This window comes from Herpailurus yagouaroundi, unplaced genomic scaffold (genome assembly GCF_014898765.1).
Source record: "Herpailurus yagouaroundi ecotype Mexico unplaced genomic scaffold, PumYag 511, whole genome shotgun sequence".
Classification (NCBI taxonomy): domain Eukaryota; kingdom Metazoa; phylum Chordata; class Mammalia; order Carnivora; family Felidae; genus Herpailurus; species Herpailurus yagouaroundi.
In genome coordinates, this window is record NW_024412728.1 from 746,829 (window position 1) to 770,450 (window position 23,622).

Here is a 23,622-nt window from a genome sequence, read left to right on the forward strand (position 1 = left end):
TTATCCATACATACTGTACCATATAAACCATATTTTTTGTTCTTTTTGCATTGTATTTTTTTGCCCACATTTAAGTGCATTAATAACTCCATTACTAAGTATGTATATTGAAGGAAAAAGTACAATTTGTGTCCATGTATGGAAGCTGTTTTGAAGCATAAAGTACTTGTAGTGAAGTTGATAAAAAACTTGAAACGCAAAATTTTGGTATTCACTTTATAAATAACATTCCTATATATTTTATGCATCATCTCATCTAGACCAGTGAACTGAAAAGTGGAGTGTAACGTGAAACACATCTAACAAAAAAATTTAAAACACTTTAGAAAATTGCCTAATCCCTTAATAATCCTACAAGGTAGCTACTTTTTTTTTTTTTTTAAGTTTATTCATTTATTTTGAGAGTGCACAAGCAGGGGAGGGGCATAGTGAGAGAGGGAGAGAGAGGGACCCAAGCAGGTTCCGTACTGTCAGCACAGAGCCTGATGCGGGGCTCCATCTCACAAACCATGAGATGGTGACCTGAGCCAAAATCAAGAGTCAGTCGGTTAAGACTGAGCCACCCAGGTGTCCCTAGGTACACACTTTCAATCTTCTTTTTACAGATGAGAAAACCAGTACCAAGAGGCTAAGTAGCCTGTCCAACATCATACTCTTAGTAAGTAGACTTGAAACCTGGCTCCCACTGTTCTATGACAGATTTACTTCACATAATTGTGGAAATTACTTTACATAAAACATCTTACTCAGGTGCTTGGTTTAAGACCCTGATTTTTTCCCCTCAAATTCCATAAGGGAGTAGTTCCTTTCTAATTTGAGATGTTCCCTAACAACACTATTTCCACACCAAAACTACACTTCACTACAAAATCTGTACCTCAGGCTATTACTTATTCACTTGGTCAAAAAATAGTTTCCCCAAAATAGATATCCAAGCTGTCAGACTTAACCAAACAGCTCCTCATATTCCCTCTGGAACTGGATACATCAGATCATTCTCTTCTTTCTCCCCAACTCCCACACACCTCTCCCGTCCTTTCCTTCCCATGCCTCCCCTACCCTAGTTCAGCATTGAGTTACCTCACCCACAACAAGTTATGGATTCCATTCCATATACTTCTATAGTCGACCTCACCCATCACCACCTAAAGTCACCAACCACCTGCCACTGGTTACTTTCCAAATCTACCTCTCCAATATAATAGTAAGAAAAATGGCCACACCAGCTACGCTTTCTCATTAACTCCCAAATAGTTTTTTCTTCTTTCCAGGCCTGAGATCTCTCTTTTCCTACATTCTAAAAATGACTCCCTATTTTCTCATTATTCAAATTCTTTTTATTTTTCAAGAGGCCCATCCTGAAGTGATCCTGTCTATCAAATAATCAAGTTCTGGATCATCTTTCCCTTCTATGAGCACGTGGCAACTTATAGCATCTAGAGGACACACGTTTGGCAATTAACCAAATCACCTTTACACTCATGTCTCATTTTCTAAAGTCTTCTGTAGCTAAACTATTGATGCAGGCAGACCTTGTCTTTTCCTTTTTGTACACTCCACAGTGCTGTATGTGATGTCAGTTACTTAAGAACTTTTCAGAGTATCAGTACTGTGGGGCTCTGACCACAGAGCAAAGCTTGGACAATGGGAGGCCCAAGAGTCCCAGATGGAAGGGATGAACCCCTTTCTGTTCCTATCTGAAGGGTTGGAGAATCCTCAAACAGCAAGCACCATCTAAAATGCATAAGACTACAAATTAGATCCATCTGTATTAGTGGGGAAGCATGGATACTGAATGCTGCTAGCAATAAAGTGAATCAAAACTAAAAATAGTCCCAATGCCCATGAATCTCCAAACAGCGACAGGACGGCAACAACAACTTTCCTTTATTTCCTCCCCTTGTAAAAGGAGATTCAAGTTGAGGGGTAATTTTCTTGCCCCCAAGTCCCCAACTACAAAAAGACTGCAGGCACCAAGTCCTAGGCTGGGTAACAGCCTAGGCCTCACAACTTGCCTCCAGCACTGAGCTGCAGTAACTGTATCAGTAAGTCAGCATTAAATCCACCAGAAAAGAACAGCACCACTCAAAGACCAGGGGACCAGATAGCCCTGAAGTTTTCTGGTGGACCACAGGCAGGGTTCTTGGTGATGAAAGTCTCTAGACAACTGGCCACATAAGTCTGGCTAGATGGAGCCCACAACGATGAAGGTCATCTCTGTGTATATGGAGGAATGTCAAGGATAAGGCCAGCTCAGTTATCTGAAGAAAACTGTAACAGGCTAGTTTTTCAGAGAAAAGGAACCAAAGTGGTACCCTGGTCACATCAAGACCATGCTCTGCCTTCCTGTGCCTGAGTAGTTGCTGGGTCAGCTGCAGACCAGAGGCAGGCTTCCAAGCAGAGAAAGGGAGACAACAGGGGACTTCTAGGCCACACAAGCTTGTCTTTCAGGAGACTTCCAGGAAGGAAAACTCACTCTCGGGGTCTGATGACCATGACTTCACCCAGAGCCTCCAATACCTCCCGCTTGTAGTCCTCAAAGTCACCATCGATCTGGCTTACACTCTGCTCCTCCACCACCCACAGCTGGCAGTTGGTTTCGGTGATGAGTCGGGCATCATGGCTGACGACGATCACAGCTTTAAAAAAAGATGTGAGCAGGGAGAGTAGGGACAAAGAAGGCAAAGACAAATGAGAACGTGAAGAACAAATGAGACAAATGAGAACCAGGAAAGGAGGAGGGTGCACCCTGAGCTGACTTACCACCCTTGTATTCATTGATGGCTTCCCCAAGAGCATCAATAGACTCAATGTCCAAGTTATTGGTGGGTTCATCCTATGGAAAAGACATTCCATGACCAAGTGTTACAATTCTTTTCATTACTGTCACCTTTACCCCCTCCCACAGTCCAGCTCACTCACCAAGATGAGGACATCGGGTTCCCGACAAGCCAGCTCAGCAAACACAACTCGGGCTTTTTGCCCACCTGTAGCAAAGGAAAAAGAGGGCCATCACACTTCACTGCCTTATGTTTCTGAAGATAAACTCTGAAGATGTGTGTGTGTGCAGAGATTCCCCAAGTCCTAGCTGTTCTTTTCTGACTCTAGGTACAGTCTGGAGGTGTGAAAATTGAGGAGGACACCTTCCCTAGCCCCCTACAGTGGTACCAGAGAGTTTGCAGATCTGGATGGTGTGGGCATGACTCTCAAGGCCAAAGCGGCCTAGGCACTTCCGGGCATCCTGGTAGGGCAGGTTGAAGCCCCGCTGCAGATATTCAGTGGGTGTTTCCTCCATGCGCAGCTGTTCTGCATACTGCTGGTTGAAGAAGCCAATTTTCTGCCCAAGAGAGGAAGGCGGTCTGTAAAAATCATACTTCCTCTATCAGGCTCTTCCTCCCTAATTCCCAAAGCCAACTTACCAACCGGTGGTTCTTTCTCATTTCTCCACGAGTCTGCAAGGAAAAAGCAAGTGGGAAGATAAGGGAATGGAGAGGAAGATGCTGCCCCTCCACATCGTCACTTTTCTTAAGGGGAGACAAATACCAGAATTGGGCTGGGAATCAGTCCATGCAAGAAGGGGAACGCGGATGTCCTCCCTAATGTGACAAAGGCACATCCAGGAAATGACAAGAGTACAGGGCAAAGGGGAGTGAGATGACAATAAAGGAGGGGACACAAAAAGCACAGATTCAGAACCAAGAGGGGACTGACCACAACCAACAAACACCCCCTTCCCACCCAGCAAGATCCACCAATGGCAACTTTTTCAGGGTTCTGCCTCATATGGGAGTTAAGAGACTGTGAGAGGATCTAAGAAAAAATAACTTGAGGTGTATGAAGAAATGGGCCCTTCTCAACATTTTCCTGGAGGGAATAAAGATGGTTACAACCAATCAAAAGCACTGTATAGCAGTATGTTGTAAATCCTAAAAACAATTCTAGGAAGTTTACCCTAAAAAAAAAACCTACAGTCATGAACATGTACAATAATATTTACTGGAGCACTTGGGTGGCTCAGTTGGTTAAACACCTGACTTCGGCTCAGGTCATGGTGTCACGATACATGAGTTTGAGTCCCGCATCAGGTGAGCTCAAGCCCCCCTTTGGATGAGCCCCACCTTCTCTCTCTCCCTCTATCTGCCAGTGGGATTCTCTTTCTCTTTCACTCTCTCTGCCCCTTGCTCACTTGCACCCTCTCAAAAAAAAAAAAAAAAAAAAAAAGTTTTATAAAGGATTTCCCTCCGTGAAAAAAACAAAAAAAAAATAAACGACTGTGATCAAAAACTATAAATCCACAAGAAACGTATGTACACAGGTAATTATTGGCATGGAAAAATACTTGATGTGTATTATCTGAGAACTGGCTATGAGACAATTCATCTGAGAACCCACTTTGTTAAAAAAAAAATTATATGCACATTTGCAGAGAAGAAAAAGAGAAAGTAATCCATCTAAATTAATACTGGTTATCTCCAGACTTTTCTGACTCCTGCAATTTCTTTTTTTCTTAAGTTTTTTATTTTTTTTTTATTTTTTATTTTAATTTTTTTTCAATGTTTTTATTTATTTATGGGACAGACACAGAGCATGAACGGGGGAGGGGCAGAGAGAGAGGGAGACACAGAATCGGAAACAGGCTCCAGGCTCCGAGCCATCAGCCCAGAGCCTGACGCGGGGCTCAAACTCACAGACCGTGAGATCGTGACCTGGCTGAAGTCGGACGCTTAACCGACTGCGCCACCCAGGCGCCCCAAGTTTTTTATTTTTGAGAGAGAGGGAGAGGGCAGAGAGGGAGAGAGAATCCCAAGCAGGTTCCCTGCTGTCAGTACAGAGCCCAACATGGGGCTCGATCCCAGGAACTGTGAGATTATAACCTGAGCGGAGATCAAGAGTCAGAAGCTTAACCGGATGAGTCACCCAGGTGCCCCTGACTCATGCAATTTCTAGTTATTCTATAACCAAAACACACATGGGGGAGTGGTGCCGCCAGTCCAACCCCACTTCTGCTGGCTCTCTCCCCTGATCTACAGTGTTCTCCTCTCTAGCACCTCTGAGGAAAAGGAATCATCTACGATGAATTCTGTATTTAAATCTCCAGCACAGAGGGGGCTCCTTGATTCTAGCATTTGGTGAACAGCTGCCTTTTCACACTCGTCATGCTCTCTGGTCCTGGCACCAGGACTTACTGGTGTCAGCTTGCCCGTCAACAACAGAAGCAGGGTGCTCTTCCCCACACCGTTAGGGCCCACGATGCAGACTGCAAGGAGGAAGACAGGTGGTCAAAGAGGTCCTCAGAAACTGTCCCTATAGCCCTGCTTCACGTCCCCAAGCCACTTGACACCAACTCACTCCTTGAATCCATGTCAATGCCAAAATCCAGGTTCTTAAAGAGTGGTTTCTGCCCCTCATAGCCAAACGTCACACCTGAGAATCAGGAAAAGAAGTGATATACTTTCTTTTCGGAATCACTCTGAAGGTGTCCTAAAGTCCTTTCCTGGCCTTGGAGAAAAGGAATGGATCCCACGCTGGGTGGAAGACGTGGGGTGCACACACTTCCGCCCTGCGTTGGTGGGGTCTGCAGCTGCTCACCATGCAGACCCAGCACAGGAGGGCTGAGCGGTGGGGGATTAGGGAAAGTAAAGCGCACAGTGTACTCCTTGGGGCGCTTCAGGAGCTCGGGGGCCTCTTGCGATTCCTCATCTTGGTTTTTCCGCCGGCATTTCTGCTGCTTTCGAGTCAGGGCTTCCTTTGTTTGCTTTTCCTGGAGAGGAAGGGGAAAAGGAGAAATTCACACCCTTCACAGCAGTCCCTGAAATGGAGAGCAGTGTCACAGAGTTCCCTCTTTCTCCATATTGAGAGAAAAGCCCCCCAGGTGCTTACCGCCTGCTTGGTGGACTTGCCACCTGCCTTTAGCTCCTTCAGCTTCTTCTCCTGCTTCTCATACTGCTTCAGCAGTTCTTTCTGCTTCTGCTGATACATCTTCTTGAAGGTCACTGAGGCAGAAAAGGAGGATGGGCAACAACGGTTGTTTTCCTCCCCAGCAGAGGGACAACCAGAACTGGTGAGGACAGAGTTGGGCATCTCTGTCTAGACTCTTTTAAGATTTAGCTAATCATTGCATCCCTATGGGTCCTCCCTCCAAGGCCTCGTCTCTTTCCTCCCCCCAACAAATGATCCTTACTGTAATTGCCCCGATAGTAATGGAGCCGCTGGGCATCGAGATGAATAATATCGGTGCAGACATCATCCAGAAAGCCCTGGTCATGGGAAACGATGAGCAATGTCTTCCGCCAGCCCTGGAGGTAGCTGGGTTTTAGAGAAGAGTGTGGACAGGTCACAATGGTCAGTTTAGGGTTAAGTCAGGGAAACAAACTGACAATGAAAACAGGGAGGAAAAGAGAAAGGGGCTCGATACAGTGCTGTCAAGGACAGAGTGTAAACAGCTAGAGGAGACAAGGACAGAATGACAACCAATGACGCAAAGACTGTAGTCAAAGGTGACGCACTTATTGAGCCAGATGACAGCATTGAGGTCCAGGTGGTTGGTAGGTTCATCCAACATCAGCAGCGTGGGCTCCATGAACAATGCCCTAGAAGGTGGGGCACCAGAATGTAGGGTCAGGGGTAGGAAGATGCTCGCTCAGAGAACTCCACAGAAGCCTCTGGCAGGTGAGACCATGAACACTCCTTCCATATCTCTCCTCAGAGAGCAGGAGATGTTGAAAAGATTATGCCCCCAAGAGGAAAGATCTTGAGTCTGGCAATGCAGACAATACAGGAAGGAGCAGGAAGACTTGAAACTCCCTACTGGCCTTAGAAGAACAGGAAGAAGAGAAAGCCCCGCCTCCCGCCACCCCTGCCCATGCGTGGATTGATGCTGCAAAGGGGAAAGGCAAGGAGGTGGGTGGCCCACCTGGCCAGGGAGACACGCATGCGCCAGCCCCCAGAGAACTTCTGTGTGGGCCGATTCTGCATTTCAGGGTCAAAGCCCAGACCAGCCAGGATCCGCCGGGCTTTGGCCTCTGCAGCTGCTGCCCCAGTCGCCCGCAATTCCTCATATACCTGGAGGAGGGAGAAGAGGACACATGTCCAAAGGTTCCAGGAACCCCCAACTCTTAGCCCATGTCCCCTGCGCCATCTCCTCTACCTTCTCTAGCCTCTCAGCAGCTGCATCATCTCCCTGCTCCAGCTGCCCCTGGAGCCGTCGCTCCTCTTCCAACAGTTTCAATCGCTTGGTGTCGGCCCGAAGAACAGCCTGCACAGCTGGCGTCTCATCTGCTACCACCTCTGGGGGGTCAGGGGAGAAAAGGCCAGTTGCCCTGAGGGCCAAGTCTCCCATTCCTTCCTTTCTTCAGCTCAATTTCAGGTTTGTCTGACCTTGCCCAATTCTTTGTACTTATTCCAAAGAAATTTTCTCTAGTCTTTCCTTAGCATCCATCTTCCAGTCCCCAATCTTACTTTAGAACCTTTCCCACTCCATAACCACAATTTCTTCTGTTCTTGGTTGACTCTTCTACCCCAACTGCCCACCCCTCAGGCCCATCCCACCACTGGCCTCACCCTGCTCACACAGCAGCACGTCAATGTTGGGAGGTATGCTCAAGGCCCGGTTGGCAATGTGCTTGAGGAGAGTAGTCTTGCCCTTGCTGGGGAACGAGAACTATTAAGACCAGGCCATCCCTGAAAAACCTTTTTTTTTCCAGCCCCTTCCCTTTTATAGCTCCAGCCCTTCTCCTCACCCATTGGGTCCCACTAGCCCATAGCGGCGGCCAGCTACGATGTACAAGTCTGCGTTGACAAATAACTCCTTGCCGTGGGCTGAGATGCTGAACTTCTCCAGCTGCAGTTGTCAGGGAAGCAGTGGCAGAAGAAAGAAAAGCACATGAGAACCCCCCTCTTTCAGACAACTTTCTCTCTGCTGGGAAGCCTCTGACAAAACATAGCTCCAGCATGACCCTCTTCACCATGCTGGTCCACTTCCTGTCCACTGCTTTGAAGGGGAGTCTCCCAAATTCTAAATGAGTCCAGCCCATCCCACCCTTCCTGCCCCCCAAGGGTGGACCCCTCTAGTTGTGTTGGTTTTCCTATCTTCTCACTGAAGCTGGCAGAAGTCAAGGTATGGAAAACACCTCCAAGCTTTCTTCCAATATACCACTCATACCTGGCTTCCTCGGCTGCCATGGCCACTCAGGGAAAGGTGGCACTTCCTTGAGCAAACTGGTTGGGAGGGAGCCTCTCAGACCTTACCTTAATGTCAGATGCATTTTCTAACATGGCTTGGCGGGAGGACACCTCTGCTTGGGACACGGAGAAATCATTTTCAGCAGCATTGGCTGCTTTTAATGAAGCCACCTGGCGCTCATACTCCATCTGAGAAAGAAGGAAAACCCACATATGAGGCCACTGTCTGCCAGTTACCCGTCACAACACAGCCACATGTCATCAGACACCAAAAAAAGGTCCACAAAATACATCTGTTTCTTTATTCCAACTGTTGTTCTTCCAATAACATCAAAAGCTCCCTTTTGCCCCAATTCAGATGTCCCCTAGTTTAAAAAAAAATTTTTTTGGGGCGCCTGGGTGGCGCAGTCGGTTAAGCGTCCGACTTCAGCCAGGTCACGATCTCGCGGTCCGTGGGTTCGAGCCCCGCGTCAGGCTCTGGGCTGATGGCTCGGAGCCTGGAGCCTGTTTCCGATTCTGTGTCTCCCTCTCTCTCTGCCCCTCCCCCGTTCATGCTCTGTCTCTCTCTGTCCCAAAAATAAATAAACGTTGAAAAAAAAAAAAAAAATTAAAAAAAAAAAAAAAATTTTTTTTTAAAGATTTTATGTAATCTCTACACCCAATGTGGGGCTGGAACTCGATCAAGAGTTGCATGCTCCACCTACTGAGCCAGCCAGGAGTCCAACTGAAATGTTAAAAAAGTCAAACGCGGGGCGCCTGGGTGGCTCAGTCGGTTGAGTGTCCGACTTTGGTTCAGGTCATGATCTCAGTCTGTGGGTTCGAGCCCCGCGTCGGGCTCTGTGCTGACAGCTCAGAGGCTGGAGCCTGTTTCAGATTCTGTGTCTCCCTCTTTCTCTGACCCTCCCCTGTTCATGCTCTCTCTCTGTCTCAAAAATAAGTAAATGTTAAAAAAAAAAAAAATTAAATAAATAAATAAATAAATAAATAAATAAATAAATAAGTCAAACGCTCCTAATTCTGACCGAGATCTTACTTGTTTCTTTAGCTTTTTCTTCTCCTTTTTGCTAAGGTGCACATAAGGATCATCAGCCTTAGACTCCCCTTCTTCTTCCTCCTCTTCTCCTTCTTCCTCTGAACCCTGTGAGAACGAGATGATGAAAAACAAGAGACCCCTTCTAGAACTCAGATTTCATGTCATTCACCCAGCCCCACAGTTAGCTCGTTCCTGTCCCAGAGTCCTGAAATTTCTTGGTGGGTCCTCTCACTCTCTCACACACACTCCTGGGCTCCCTGGAGTCCTTCACCCACTTCTGTGTCAGGAATGACAGAAGACAAATAGTATGAATGTGTCTGTACAAAGTATAACAGTTCTACCCACCTACAAACAAAACTGCCCATACCACTGGGGAGGAAATAAATGAAACAGCTTTTACTGATGTATCAAATGAGTTTCTGTGGCTTACATGTTAACATGCAAAGAAAATGTCCAGAAACCCTTACAGCACTAAGAAATCTAACAGAATCCAGAATTAGAAAGTTCTAGAGGTGGAGGGACTGCAGAGATCACTAGATCATACAGATAACTGTGCCCTGAGAAGGTGGAAAGGTCACACAGGTGGTGAGTGGCAGAGCCAGAACCCAGATCATCTGAGGCTACCACCAGGGTCCCTTCCTCTCTGAATCAGGAGCTAAATGGATTGTGGGCCAAATCTCACCTGATGCCTATTTTTATACGGCCCAAGCGCTAAGAATGGTTTTACATTTTCAAATAATTTTTTTAAAAAACAGGAATATGCATCAGAGATTATATGTGGTCCACAAAACCAAAAATATTTACTATGTGGCCCTTTACAAAAGCCTGCTAATTCCTGCTCTGGGTAGTAATGCCACCCCCAGATCCTGCTCCCCTCCCCCAACCAAGGGCCACAGAAGGCCAGTCCCTCAGCCAATCTTCCTTCCCCCAACACCAAAATACACACCTGCTCTGCCTTCATGGTCTTCTCCCTCCCTTGTCTGGGTGGCTCCTTTTGTTTTGTTATTTCTTCTTCTTCATCCTCCTCCTCTTCATTGTCCAGAGCAGCAAATTTATTTTGAGGCTAACAGGGAAAAAACAACGGATCTGATGAAATGTTCTAATTCCTGAGACCCAGCACCTCCTCCTGCCAATACTCCCTCACCTTGGTCTTCCCCTTTGACTTCTCTTCCTTTCCCTTTCTGCCCTTCAGCCCAGGCTGTTGTTCCTCAGATACAGCCTGGAGAACACACACACACACACACACACACACACACACACACACACACACACAGAAAATTAATTTGTTAACTTATTTATCAAGCATTTCTAGGGAGTTTAGAACTAGGAGCTAACTATACTGAGTGCTCCTCCGAAAACAAATGAGACCTAGGAAAACCCTAGTTTCTACCTTGAGGTGAAAGAGTGAAAAAATAGTTAGATGATGTCAGCAAAGCTAAGGGAACACGAGTCAGGAAAACGAACATGGGTGGGGTGGCACTAGCACTGGAGGGCTTCCTCGAGAGGGCACATCTTGAGAGGAAATAATGGACTTGAGCTTAGAGAGAGCATTCTAAGGAAAAGGGAAGACACAACATAAAGAAGAAAGAAAGGCTTTGGGGTGCGTGTCTGGTTCAGCTGGTGGAGTACACGACTCTTGATGTTGGGGTCATGGGTTCAATCAAACTCTATGTTGGGGTAGTGCTTAAAAGGGTGGGGGGGGGGGCGGGGAACCTGGCTGGCTCAGTCAGTACAGCATGCAAGTCTTGATCTTGGGGTTAAGTCTGAGCCCCAAGTTGGATGTGAAGATTACTTAAAAAACAAACAAAACCACAAATACTTCAACACAGGCATAAAACTGAACGCCAAGGTGTGAACAGGCTAATTTGAAACATATACACAGAAGAATCCCAAGTAACCCTGCAAAAGGGGTCCGAGTGGAAAAGCAAAAACTTGAGGCCCTTTGCTTTAGATTTTGAGTCTAATCTGGGGAGCCTGGGTGGCTCAGTCAGTTAAACGTCCAGCTTCGGCTTGGGTCATGAGCTCGAAGTTTGTGAATTGAAGCCACACATCAGGCTCTCTGCTGTCAGTGCAGAGCTTGCTTTAGATCCTCTGTCCCCCTTTCTCTGCCCCTCCCCTGCTCACATATGTTCTTTCTCAAATAAACGTTAAAAAAAAAAAAAAAGATGATTTTGATAGTGTGAGACCTAAAAGAACTAGTTTTTTTTTTTTTTTTTAATTTTTTAATGTTTATTTTTGAGAAAGAGAGTGTGAGCAAGGGAAGGGCAGAGAGAGGGAGAGAGGAGAAAGACAGACAGACAAACAGAGAATGTGGAGCAGGCTCCAGGCTCCGAGCTGTTAGCACAGAACCCGACACGGGACTCAAACCCACAAACCATGAGATCATGACCTGAGCCAAAGTTGGACTCTCAACTGACCGAGCCACCCAGGCACCCCTAAAAGAACTAGTTTAAAAGCAGGAAAATGGGGAGTGTGGCTTGCTCAATCAGTGACACATGTGACTCTTGATCTCAGGGTTGTGAGTTCGAGCCCACACTGGGTATAGAGATTACTTAAAATCTTAAAAGAAATTAAAATTAAAAAATTAAAAAAATAAAAGCAGGAAAAAAAGCAGGGGAATTACCACACCATGGCCAGAAGGTGCTACATGGGGTGGGAGTGACCAGCAGAGTGGCCACTTTCACCTTATTAATCCGATTCTTTTCCAACTTGGCAGGCTTGGGAGGATGTTTTTCTTCCTCCTCCTCATCCTCACTTTGATCCTGAATCAGAGCTGCAAAAACATTACCACCCTAGAGAATGAAAGGGCCAGAGAAATCAGTGGGATGGTCAAGTTTGCAGCCCTGGGGTCTCTTGTTTATCACACAGATGGCTTACCTTGGTTTTCTTCCCTCCTCGGGGTATTGGGGCAGGTACTGAAATGACACGACGGTTGGGAAGATGAGTTAGGAAACAATTATAATGTCTGGTTACTCAATCTAATCCAACTCAAAATCAAGAAATGAGGCACTTTATTATTCATGACTCAGGGATTCTGGGAACCCATTTCCCCTCAGGTCATTTACCCTCATCCTCCTCATCACTGGCTGGCACTGAGAGCTTCTTAAGACGCTCCATGAGCTCTTTCTCTTCTCCATCATCGTCTACGTCCTTCTTCCGCCGGCCTTTTCGGGTGTCTCGTTTCTTTTTTTGCTGCTGAAAGGAAAAGAGAGTAAGACAACGAAGCCCAGGTCCCTCTCTGCTGTACAGAGAGTTCCCCATTAACCGACTGAACCAATGTGGGCTGGACCCCCTGACACTTGAGAACCTGCTGTTGCTGTTGCGGCTGCTCCTTCTCCTTGAGCACTTTCTCTTCTTCCCCAGCCTGTTTATCTTCTACTGCCAGTTCCTCAAAGAACTGTAAAAGGAGTTAAGAGATAGGTACATGTGGCTCAGAGACCAACCAAGTCCTTCTCTGCCACACACAGGCCCACTGAACCTCCAGTCCACCCTCACCTTGCTTCCTTTCTTGAAAAGATCTTTCCTCCTCCCTTGGACCCCCTGCCTCCTTCACATGGGCTTATTTTGATTGGAAACACCCACTGTCATTTCTCATCCACAACCCTCATTTACTCACCGTCTTTTTGGTCTTCTTGTCCTTCTTGCCTTTCTTCACCACTTTGTCTAGAAGGTTAAGCAGACACTGTGAATGCTTATCTACAAATTCCAAAGCAGCCTGACCTCCCCTGCAAAGCTCTCAGTGGCTCCATCCTATTTTACTACTTTCTATCATTCCTTAGGCATTGTCCCAACTGTGCCTTGGTCTAGAGTGGCAGTGGAAGGGAGAAGTAGAATTTATAGAGTGAAGACAGAAGTGGGAAGACACGGTACTCAAAGAGGACTCCTACATTTTCTTTTTTTTTTTTTAAGATTTTATTTTTTTTTAATTTTTATTTATTTTTTTTTTCAACGTTTATTTATTTTTGGGACAGAGAGAGACAGAGCATGAACGGGGGAGGGGCGGAGAGAGAGGGAGACACAGAATCGGAAACAGGCTCCAGGCTCTGAGCCATCAGGCCAGAGCCCGACGCGGGGCTCCAACTCGCGGACCGCGAGATCGTGACCTGAAGTCGGAAGCTTAACTGACTGCGCCACCCAGGCGTCCCAAGATTTTTTTTTTTTTTAATTTTTTTTTAACGTTTATTTATTTTTGGGGGACAGAGAGAGACAGAGCATGAACGGGGGAGGGGCAGAGAGAGAGGGAGACACAGAATCAGAAACAGGGTCCAGGCTCTGAGCCATCAACCCAGAGCCCGACGCGGGGCTCGAACTCACGGACCGTGAGATCGTGACCTGGCTGAAGTCAGACGCTCAACCGACTGCGCCACCCAGGCGCCCCCCCAAGATTTTATTTTTAAGTAATCTCAACACTCAACACGGGGCTCAAGCCCACAACCCAAAGAGTCCCATGCTCCTCCGACTGAGCCAGCCAGGTGCCCCAAAGACTCCTATGTTTTTAGCTGGGCAAAATTAGTTGGGATAGTGGTACCATTTATTAACTCAGGACATACTGGAAGAGAAGGTCCTCTCTAAAAGGACAAAGATAGTACAAATTTGGTTTGCCATATGTAATTTGTGAAAAGCTGCAGACTGTGTAAATGGAGCTGTCTGGTTAATAAATGAACATCTGGGTCTATGCCCCACCTGGTCTGCTCAAATAACATTCTAGCACAAATCACACTGTTATATTTAACTGTTTGTACATTAGTCTTTCAACCCAGAGAGCAACCTGACAGACTGTTTAGCTTGCGTTCCCATGGAACAAAGTAGGAAGTCTTATACAAAACCTGACTGACTGAACAAATTCCAGCTCCTCCCCTCTATCCAACCCTGTTTCCCTGAAGGCAGGAGACTATGACTAACTCCCTCTCTCCCTTCCCCCATGAGAATGGGAGGCAGCCAGCAGCTTTATGATTTCTCTTCCTGTCCGGGCCTACCCACTATCACATTCCCCTTCAAATCATCCTATCCATCCACTGCTTTCCAATTCTATCCAGAAACACTCCTGTAATCATTTAGTTAAAAAAAAAAAAAAAAAAAATCAGGGGCACCTGGGTGGCTCAGTCAGTTAACCATCCAACTTTTGATTTTGGTTCAGGTCATGATCTCGTGGTTTGAGGGTTTGAGCCCTGCATCGTGTTCTGCCCTGAGAGTGCAGAGTGTGCTTGGGATTTTCTTTCTTTCTCTCTCTGCCCCTCCCCTGCTTTCTCTCTCAAAAATAAATAAAAATTAAAAAAATATATATATCAGTGGCTTTCTGCTACCTACATTAAGTATTTTTCATTAAAAAAAAGTTTTTTTAATTTATTTAGTGCGAGTGGGGGAGGGGCAGAGAGAGAGGAGAGAGAGAAGAGAGAGAATCCCAAACAGGCTACGTGCTGTAAGCAGAGACTGACATGGGGCTTGAACTCACAAAACCACAAGATCATGCCCTGAGCTGAAACCAAGAATTGGACATTTAACCGACTGAGCCACCCAGGTGCCCCTATTTTTCATTTTTTTTAAAAAGTAGGCTCCTAGGCTCCACACCCAATGTGGGGCTTGAACTCGTGCGGCACCAAGTGTGGAGCCTGCTTGGGATTCTCTCTGCCCCTGCCCCTCCCCCTGCGCCCCCATGCACATGCACCCTCTCTCTCTCACACAAAACATTAAAAAAAAAGTCACATGCTCTACTAAGTATTTTTAAACTAGAATTCCACATAGTCTGTAGTAGCCAATTATTGAGCAAAGTTTTACTGACCACCCATATGCCCAAAACTGGTGTTATCAAAGAACAATCCCTATAACTTAAGACTTTACAAATTAAAAGGGTCCTATTCTATCTTTTCTGCTATATCTCTGTTTTCCTACCCACACCTATGTTCTGGACACTGACCTGTTATTGCCCCCTGATTAAGTCTCAGGCATATGTAGGTCTGTCTTTGCTTAATCTGTATCTTCCAACCAGAACACATTTCATCAAAATTTGATCCCCCATATTGGGTGAATAGTGTCAATGAATTGGAAAGATGTGCAGGAGAAATAATGAAAGGCTTTATATGCTATTCCAGAGAGTTTAATCGTAAAGACATTAGGAGGGAGGACCCACTGCAGTACAGAGGAAGGAATGGCATGATCAGCTCACCTTGACAACACTGAGGAGTGACTCCTCCCAGGTATTAATCTCTCCCCAAGGACTAACACAACGCAACCATCTCTCCCTTCCTTTAATTCTCTTTTGAACTTTAAACCTCACTTTGATCCTCCTAACCATAGAAAGGAAAATCCTATGCACAGGTTCAAGTGCCACAAGGTATGATCACCAAGGAAGAGGAAAAAGCTAAGTACCGCTAAAGCAATGCGCTCCTCCATTGCTCCTCCATTGCTCCTCCCCTTCAGCACACAACTTAAGCTAACTTCAAAGCCTAATAGAACACTTCCTTACTATCTCTTCCCCCAATTACTGCTTTCTATTTTGGTCTCCACAGGTTCACACTAGCTCTGCTTCCTCATTTCCCATTCCTTTTTGAGCATACTCCGATCTGATTTGGGTATCATCTCCTAATGACTACTACCTTTGCCAAAGTTGCCACTGTCCCCTTAGTTGCTCAACCCAAAAAGAATTTTTTTAGTCCTGATTTTGCATGACTTCTCTGCAATATTCCATGCTACCACCTCCTCATCCTCTGCTTCCCTCCTGTCATTACTTAATTCCAGGGATCCTGTTGGCTCCTGGTTTGCCTTCAGTTTCTCTGGCTGCTCACCTTTCTCAGTGTCATCTCCTCTACCTCCTTCCTTACCTTCCCTTAATTGTTGAGGATCTTTTGGGTTCCTGTCTTCTGTCCTCTTTCGGCTTCAATCTGCATACTCTCTCAGGGGACTCTTCTGAATTCAACGTTTCAACAACACTTGCTTGTGTGTTTACTTCTAGCCTAGATCTCTCCCTGCCATCTCCTCTTAGAAGTTCCCCAGGAATCCCCAACTTGACATTCAAAAGCTGACCTTATCTCTTCCCACTCCCAATCCTACAGCCCATTTCTGATTTCAAACAATAGTATACTACCCTTTGAGTTACTTAAGTGAGTGTCATCCTTAATTCTTCTCCCTTCATTCAGTCTGTTCTCAGACCTGCTCAATGCCATTTCCTTAGTAACTCTTTAATATTCACTGTCTTGGCTTACCCTGGTACTGCTTCTCACCTAGATCATTGCCAGCACCTCTTACATGGTAGCCCTGCCTCCAATCTTGACCAATACAAGTCATTCTCCACTGCTCAGTGTTGTCAGGATGAGCTGATCACATGCCTTATGCACTTCAATTAGTCTTAATGTCTTCAGAATTAAAGTCTTTGGAATACCGTGTAAAGCGTCCCATTATTTGTCTCCTGCACACCTTTCCAACCCCATTACATTAGTCACCCAATATGGGGAACGGCCAGGCTCACCTACGTCTTTACCTTTGCACAAATTTCTTCCTCTGCTTGGAATGCTCTTCCCCTTGCTAACTCATACTGATTCTTTCAGAATCAACTCAGCTGCCACATATTTCTGGGAGGCTTTGCTGACATTCCTACCCTAGCTGTCTGAGTAGATGCTTCTCCTCTCTTCTCTAGTCTCACAGCATTCTCAAGCACATTTATCACTCTGTCAACCACTTTTGGATTCATGCTGTCCCCTCTACTAAACTGAGTGCCCCTTTGGGGCAAGTCTGATCTTTTATCTCTACATTCTCAGTTTCTCTGCACAGTATCAGGTATACAGCAGGCATCCAAAAATTGCTTGTAAAATGAGTCGCTGTGTATCTACTGTAATTATTTTATCTCCCCTTGAAGTGCCTTCAAATTTGGGAGGATGTCTTCATATTTTTTCTCCCTTCCCAAAACACAGTATAGGTGCTGCTTACGTTTAACAAACATTCGCTGCTTTTAAGTAAACCTTAGCCTTCACTGCAACACCTAGCAGCTACCCTGAACTCTTGCTCCAGATGAGTCTGATGTGTATTATGAAGGAACCCAGGGAGTCATCCTCTTCCTCCTGAGAGGGGGTGGGTGGGTGGATGTGTGACGTCTTATGTGTGCGTGAGCGCGCAGTGGGTGGGGTGTCGCCCTGCTTGACAGATTCCCATGGAACGTGGAATACAGCGCGGTGGGGAAGATGTCCAAAAGGGAAGAAAGGAGGACTTTCTCATTTCTACACATCTCTTCCACGGTACCATACACATTCCCTCGTTTCTTGCCAAATCCCACTGAAACTCGTGCGCGACCGCCAGTCACCTTCACTCCCACCCCAAACTGGCGTGCTGGGTAAACTCTTTCCGGCCGGCCCCATTACACGCATGTGCAGTAGCCTCCCTCACGGCCGGGTCAGTTTCACAACCCGTGACCCCCCTCCTAAAATACGTCCGCTCTCTTCTTCCCTTTTCTATCTCGCTGGTTCCCTGCCTATCAGCCTCACCTGTGGGGCTCGTGCTCTCTCCGTCCCCAATCCACTCGGGCTCCGGCGGCTGCTGCTTGGGTCCCTTCGGCATCTTGGTGGCAGTTACAGCTACTCTGGCGACGCCGGGCAGTATTTCCGCTTCCGGCAGCGTGGGGTCCCGAATGGGGCGGGCTCTCCACTTTGGCGCCAAGGTCCGGCCCCTGGGCGGTGCACGTGCGCTCCGCGGCGTCATCTCGGGGGCATGCCAGCGGCGATGGGGCGGGGCCAGCGTCTGCTTGGCCCCGCAAAGTCAATAAAGCATTTATGGCTGTGTGTGAATGCTGTGGCAGTGAGTCCGCGACGCTGCGTGAATAAGTACTGAGCATAGTAATTTCGGATTAGTACGAAGGAGCAGAAGCATCCTTCTTTTTGTTTTTGTTTTTTAAGTGGTTAGGAGCAGAAAGACGTAGTCCATCTACTTGGGAAGAGGACGGGAGTTGAGTGTAGGGTTGTAAACTAGGAATTGTAGCCTAACAGAAATAACAGTGTGATAAAGCTTGGGGGCAGTTTGGGGGGCGGGGGGAAGTCACAGTTTTACTGGGATATAATTGGTGTATGATAAACGCACATACAATAAATTGAGAGGCAATAAATTGCACTTTGATCAAGGTTTTTACATATATACACCCATTAAACTGCCACCACAATCAAGATTTGAGTTCTCTTCTTAACCCTACCACTTAACAGGTGTGGGAGCAAGATGCTCCCATAGCTCTTTCAGCTCTCCTTAACCCATTATAATCATGCTCTTGTCCCTACCATTGCTTGAGTCCACTCTTCCCAAGGTCAACAGATAGGGGACCAATTCTCTGTCTTTATCATACTGTGCTAGCAGCATTTGACACAGATGATCATTCCCACCTTCCTTTTTTTTCAGGGACACTGCTCTCTGCAGGTTTCCCTTCCATTTCAGAGGCTCTGCCCCTTCTCTCCTTTCCTGGCATTTTTCTTTTTTCTTTTTTAAAATGTTTATTTATTTATTTTGAGAGACAAGGTGCATGAGAGTGTGCTCCAGAGGAGCAGAGAGAATCTCAAGCAGGCTCTGCACTGTCAACGCAGAGCCTGACTCAGGCTCAATCTTGTGAATCATGAGACCATGACCTGAACCAAAATCAAAAGTTGGACACCTAACCAACTGGCTGAGCCACCCAGGTGCCCCTCTCATGGTTTCCCTTGAAATCTAAATGTTTTGTGGCACATTCTTTGACATTTTTCTCTATCTAGGCTTATCACCTATGTCTCATGACTTTACTACCCATAACTGATGAATATCCCTAAATGTCTCTTATTTTGACCCCAACTTCTGCCCTAAGCTCCAGGCTCACAAATCTAACTGCTTATTGGATATCCTCTCTGAGATCCCTAATAAATATCTCAAATTAGTATATACTAAACCGAGCTCTTGTTTTTACTCGTCAACTCTGTTTCTCTTCCAGGTTTTCCATCAAGAAATCACACCACCTTTCATTTAGTTACTTGGGCCCAAACTTGAAAAGTCATTCTCTTTCTCAATTTCCCCCTCATCATACTTCATTTCTTTAAAAAATATATTTATTGGGGTGCCAGGTGGCTCAGTTGGTTAAGCGTCCAACTTTGGCTCAGGTCATGATCTCACTGTTCGTGAGTTTAAGCCCTACATCAGGCTCTGTGCTGACAGCTCAGAGCCTGGAGCCTGCCTCAGATTCTGTGTCTCCTGCTCTCTGCCCCTCCCCCACCCACACTCTATCTTTCAGAAATAAACATTAAAAAAATTTAAATATATATATGTATATATATATAGAGAGAGAGAGAGCGCGCGCGCACACACATGGTATATGCCAGGCACTCTTTTAGGCTCCTGGGATCAGTGAATGAAATAAAGATCTCTGCTTACATTTCTAGCAGGGGAGATAATGCTAAGGAAAAAAGAAAATACAGGTCAAGGTAAAAAGTATCAGGAGGGCAGGGGTTATAGTACTAGAATGTTCATGAAGCCTCAGTGAGGTGAAATTCAAGCAAATTCTTGAAGAAGGTGAGATTTTTGTCTGTATGGATTTCCAGGAAAGGAGGCTTGCTGGGAGAAGGTATAGCTAGAGCAATGCTCTATAGCAGAAGTATACTTGACATATATGAGGAGCAAACAGCAAGGAGGCCAGAGTGGCTGGAGCAGTGTGAATGAGAAGTTGTTGGAGAGGCAAACAGAGAAGTAAAGCAGGGTCTGGATTGGGAAGGGTCTTGCAGGTCATCAAGAATTTGGCTTCTTGGAGTGCCTGGGTGGCTCAGTTGGTTAAGTGGTGGACTTCTGCTCGGGTCATGATCTCATGGTCCGTGAATTCGAGCGTCACCCTCACGTTGGGCTCTGTGCTGACAGCTCAGAGCCTGGAGCCTGCTTTGGGTTCTGTGTCTCTGTCTCTCTGCCTCTCCCCTGCTTGCACTCTGTCTCTCTCTCTCAAAAATAAATACACTTAAAAAAATTAAAAAAAATTTTTTTGCTTTTATTCTTGACTAAAATAGAAAGTCATTACAAGGTTTTGAGCAGAGCAGTGACATGACCTGGCCTACATATTAAAAGGATGACTTTGCAGGTCGAGCTGAGAATAAATTGTTCAACAGTTTATTCTCATAAACTGAGGGTCACAGGGTGGGGAGGAATGGCAGAAGCAGGGTGACATGTTAGGGGGTGTTGGTGACTCAGACCAGGGCAATGGTATTGGAGGTGGAAAAAAGGACTGATTTCTGGATATGTTTGAAAAAGTGCCAGCAGGTTTTGTAATGAGTTGGATTTTGGATGTCAGGTGTGACAATAAATAAGTAAATAAATAAGACTCCAAGGTTTCTGGACTGAGTAAGTAGGAAGGTGGAGTTGCCATCAACTGAGACTTTAAGACATATCCCAAATCTGCCTACCTCTCTCCACCTTTACCCCAGACCAAGCCACCATCTCTTTTCCCTGGACCACCAAAGTGGTCCCTAACTGGTGGCCCTGCTGTCATTCTCATTCTCTAGTCTATCTTCACACCTACATTAGTAGTAGTTTTAAAATGTAAATCAGGGGCGCCTGGGTGGCGCAGTCGGTTAAGCGTCTGACTTCAGCCAGGTCACGATCTCGCGGTCCGTGAGTTCGAGCCCCGCGTCGGGCTCTGGGCTGATGGCTCAGAGCCTGGAGCCTGTTTCCGATTCTGTGTCTCCCTCTCTCTCTGCCCCTCCCCCGTTCATGCTCTGTCTCTCTCTGTCCCAAAAATAAATAAACGTTGAAAAAAAAATTAAAAAAAAATGTAAATCAGTTGGGGCACCTGCGTGGCTGCAGCTCAGGTCATAATCTCATGGTTCATGAGTTTGAGCCCCATGTTGGGCTCTGTGCTGACAGCTCAGAGCCTGGAGACTGGTTTGGATTCTGTGTCTCCCTGTCTCTCTGTCCCTACCCCAGTCTCTCTCCTCTCTCTCTCTCTCTCAAAAATAAAACGTTAAAAAAAAAATTAAATGTAAATCAGTTGTGGGGCACCTAGGCGGCTGTTGAGTCACTTGAGCATCTGACTCTTAAAAAAAATTTTTTTTTATTACATTTCTTTATTTTTGAGAGGCAGAGAAGGACAGAGTGCGAGTGGGGGAGGGACAGAAAGAGAGGAAGACACAGAATCTGAAGTAAGCTCTAGGCTCTGAGCTGTCAGCACAGAACCAGATGTGGGGCTCAAACTCTCAAACCGTGAGATCATGACCTGAGCTGAAGCCAGACTCAACCGACTAAGCCACCCAGATGCCCCAAGCATCTGACTCTTGATTTCACCTCAGATCATGATCTCTCTGGTTCAAGCCTGGAGCTGCTTGGGATTCTCTCTGCCCCTTCCCTGCTCTCGCGGGACTGACTTGCGCGTGCACGCGCACTCTCTCTCTCTCAAAAATAAACTTAAATGTAAATCAGCTGTTCAAACCCTCAGAATAAAATTCAAGTGCTTTGCCAAAGCCTACCAGGTTCTGTATGACCCGGCCCCTGTTGAACTTCCTGACCTCATCTCCCATAGTCTAGCCGTACTGGCCTTCTGTTTTACTTCAAACTCATTCCTGCCTCAGGGCTTTTGTGATGTTCCCAATGCTTGGAATGCACGTCCCTCAAATATTCATAAGGTTGCTTTTTTATTCAATTTCAGCCTGTATTCACATCTTATCTCCTCTAAGAGGCCCTATTGTAGTATTGATTTATTCTCTTCCACCTGTCACTCTCCAGCCTCTTCCTTCACTTTTTCTTTAGAGCACTTATTACTTAAGATTATATTACACGTGTACTTATTGTCTATCATCCTCAATAGGTTGTAAGCACCATATAGGTAGGAATTTTGTCTTTCTCATTTTTATATCCCCAGCCCCTAAACAATGCCTAGCCCAGAGTAGGCATTAAAGTATTTATTGAATTAATGTGAAACTTACATAAGACAATAAGTGTAAAAACTTGACATGGTACGGTACCTTGCACAGAGGAAGCAAAGAGAAGATGCTACACTCTGAGATCTCTCCTCAAACCTCTCTGGCCATCTCTCCTCAATCCCCTTGTCAGGTTCATCCTTGTCCTTATTTGGCCATCAAATGTCAGCCCTCCTCAAGGCTGTCAGGTTATCCTGAGCCCTCTCTTCTTCCCATTTGACATTCTCCTCTCAGGTGATTTCAGCAACAGATTCTTCAGAGTTCTATCCCAACCACCATGTCTTGAGTAGCCCCCAACCATTATTCTCTATATAGTACTCCCAATCACAACCTGTAATTATTCATCTGTTCACTTTTGAGAAAAACAGCCCCTGATGATGGGATCCTAACAGCTAGGCCATGGAGCTCAGGTTGAACATAACCTCATAGAACACCAATGTCAGACAAGGTTACTGTGACTGTCATAAAGTAAGACAAAGTTTAGAATCTTTCTAAACACAAAGATAAGATCATTGTGCAAACCATAAATATTAAACAGCCCCCTCTCAGCTAAAATGAATGTTTTTTTTTAACCAGCCACGGCTTTAGCCATGTTTCATTCCTCCCTCCTTCTAGGTAAGATTAAGAAGTGCAATCATAGAATTGCCCTCACTTCCTGACAGCACCCAATCCAGAACAATTTCATTTCCTTGAACCCTCCCCCCAAATCACCTAACACAAACCTTTAATTCTGTCATTCTTAACCCTCTTAGGGAGATGGTTTCTGCAGATGAAATAAATCCAACTGTTTAACCACAGGTGTGTATGTTCCTCATGGTCTTTGGCTAGAGGGTATTGACACTTTGTCTTATTCTCTGTTGCATCCACAAATTTTAGCAGAGTAGCTGAGGACATTCATCCTGAAAGTCCAATTATTTTGTTTAATATGTAGCTGCCTGAATAAAGAGTACTTTTCCAAGCCTCAGTGGCAAGCTAGGTATTGGCCACAAGACTCTTATGGCCAGTGGCACAAGGTTGAAGTTGTGTTAGCTTTAAGGAAATTTCCTCCAACACAGGTGGTATTCTCTGCCCTTCCTGGTCCATACTGAGGCTTGGAGCATGGATAAGCAAGCTAAAGCTTCACTTCCCAAACCATGAATAAAAGGATCTGACTCAAGGAATTATGGAGCTGAAACCTGGAGGGATGGGTTCTGAATACCTGAGGACCTTGTGGTGGCATGATGCCTTGGACTACCTCTGAAGTTGTGAAACATAAACTTCTAAGACTAATTTTGTTCTGTTACAACTAACTGAAAAGCTGATAAACTGGGCCATAGCAGGCACTTAATATTTAGGGAATAAATGTTTCTATGCGTATGGTTTAACTGCCATCTATATGCAAAAAACTCAGATACGCAGCAGACATTTATGTCACTAGTTTTAATCTAAATACCAAACCTATATGTGCAAATACCTTTTTTCTCTCTTCTTGTAAGTCTTAAAAGGAAGCTCACTAATTTCAAAAACAAATTAGCAGCATTA

At 45.7% G+C, this 23,622-nt stretch overlaps 1 protein-coding gene across 2 annotated transcripts; it reads right to left on the reverse strand.

Moving 5' to 3' along the window:
- Window positions 1-1,869: 1,869 nt before the first annotated feature.
- On the reverse strand, window positions 1,870-17,823 carry ABCF1 (ATP binding cassette subfamily F member 1). Of its 2 annotated transcripts, none has more exons than XM_040464803.1 (25): window positions 17,686-17,823; window positions 12,831-12,877; window positions 12,522-12,611; window positions 12,280-12,406; window positions 12,092-12,129; window positions 11,899-12,006; window positions 10,359-10,433; window positions 10,161-10,277; window positions 9,215-9,319; window positions 8,248-8,370; window positions 7,740-7,840; window positions 7,561-7,646; window positions 7,148-7,287; window positions 6,914-7,062; window positions 6,507-6,590; window positions 6,182-6,306; window positions 5,881-5,993; window positions 5,590-5,761; window positions 5,350-5,424; window positions 5,187-5,257; window positions 3,420-3,452; window positions 3,169-3,337; window positions 2,923-2,987; window positions 2,764-2,836; window positions 1,870-2,639 (listed from the first exon to the last, which is right to left on the reverse strand). In XM_040464803.1, the coding sequence occupies exons 1-25, from the start codon at window positions 17,756-17,758 to the stop codon at window positions 2,473-2,475; spliced, it is 2,526 nt and encodes an 841-aa protein (XP_040320737.1). In that variant the 5' UTR covers window positions 17,759-17,823; the 3' UTR covers window positions 1,870-2,472. The 2 variants fall into 2 exon arrangements, with proteins under 2 accessions (XP_040320737.1, XP_040320736.1); XM_040464802.1 differs by having other exon boundaries at window positions 12,280-12,409.
- Window positions 17,824-23,622: the final 5,799 nt, after the last annotated feature.

Bases quoted from the DNA above. Each gene is read 5' to 3' on its own strand.
- ABCF1 (XM_040464802.1), bottom strand. From the start codon at position 17,758: ATGCCGAAGGGACCCAAGCAGCAGCCGCCGGAGCCCGAGTGGATTGGG. The intron at 7,841-8,247 runs GTAAGGTCTGAG...TGACAACTGCAG, and splicing joins AAAATGCATCTGACATTAAG to CTGGAGAAGTTCAGCATCTC. The intron at 6,591-6,913 runs GTGGGCCACCCA...CCCACCTTCTAG, and splicing joins ATGCGTGTCTCCCTGGCCAG to GGCATTGTTCATGGAGCCCA.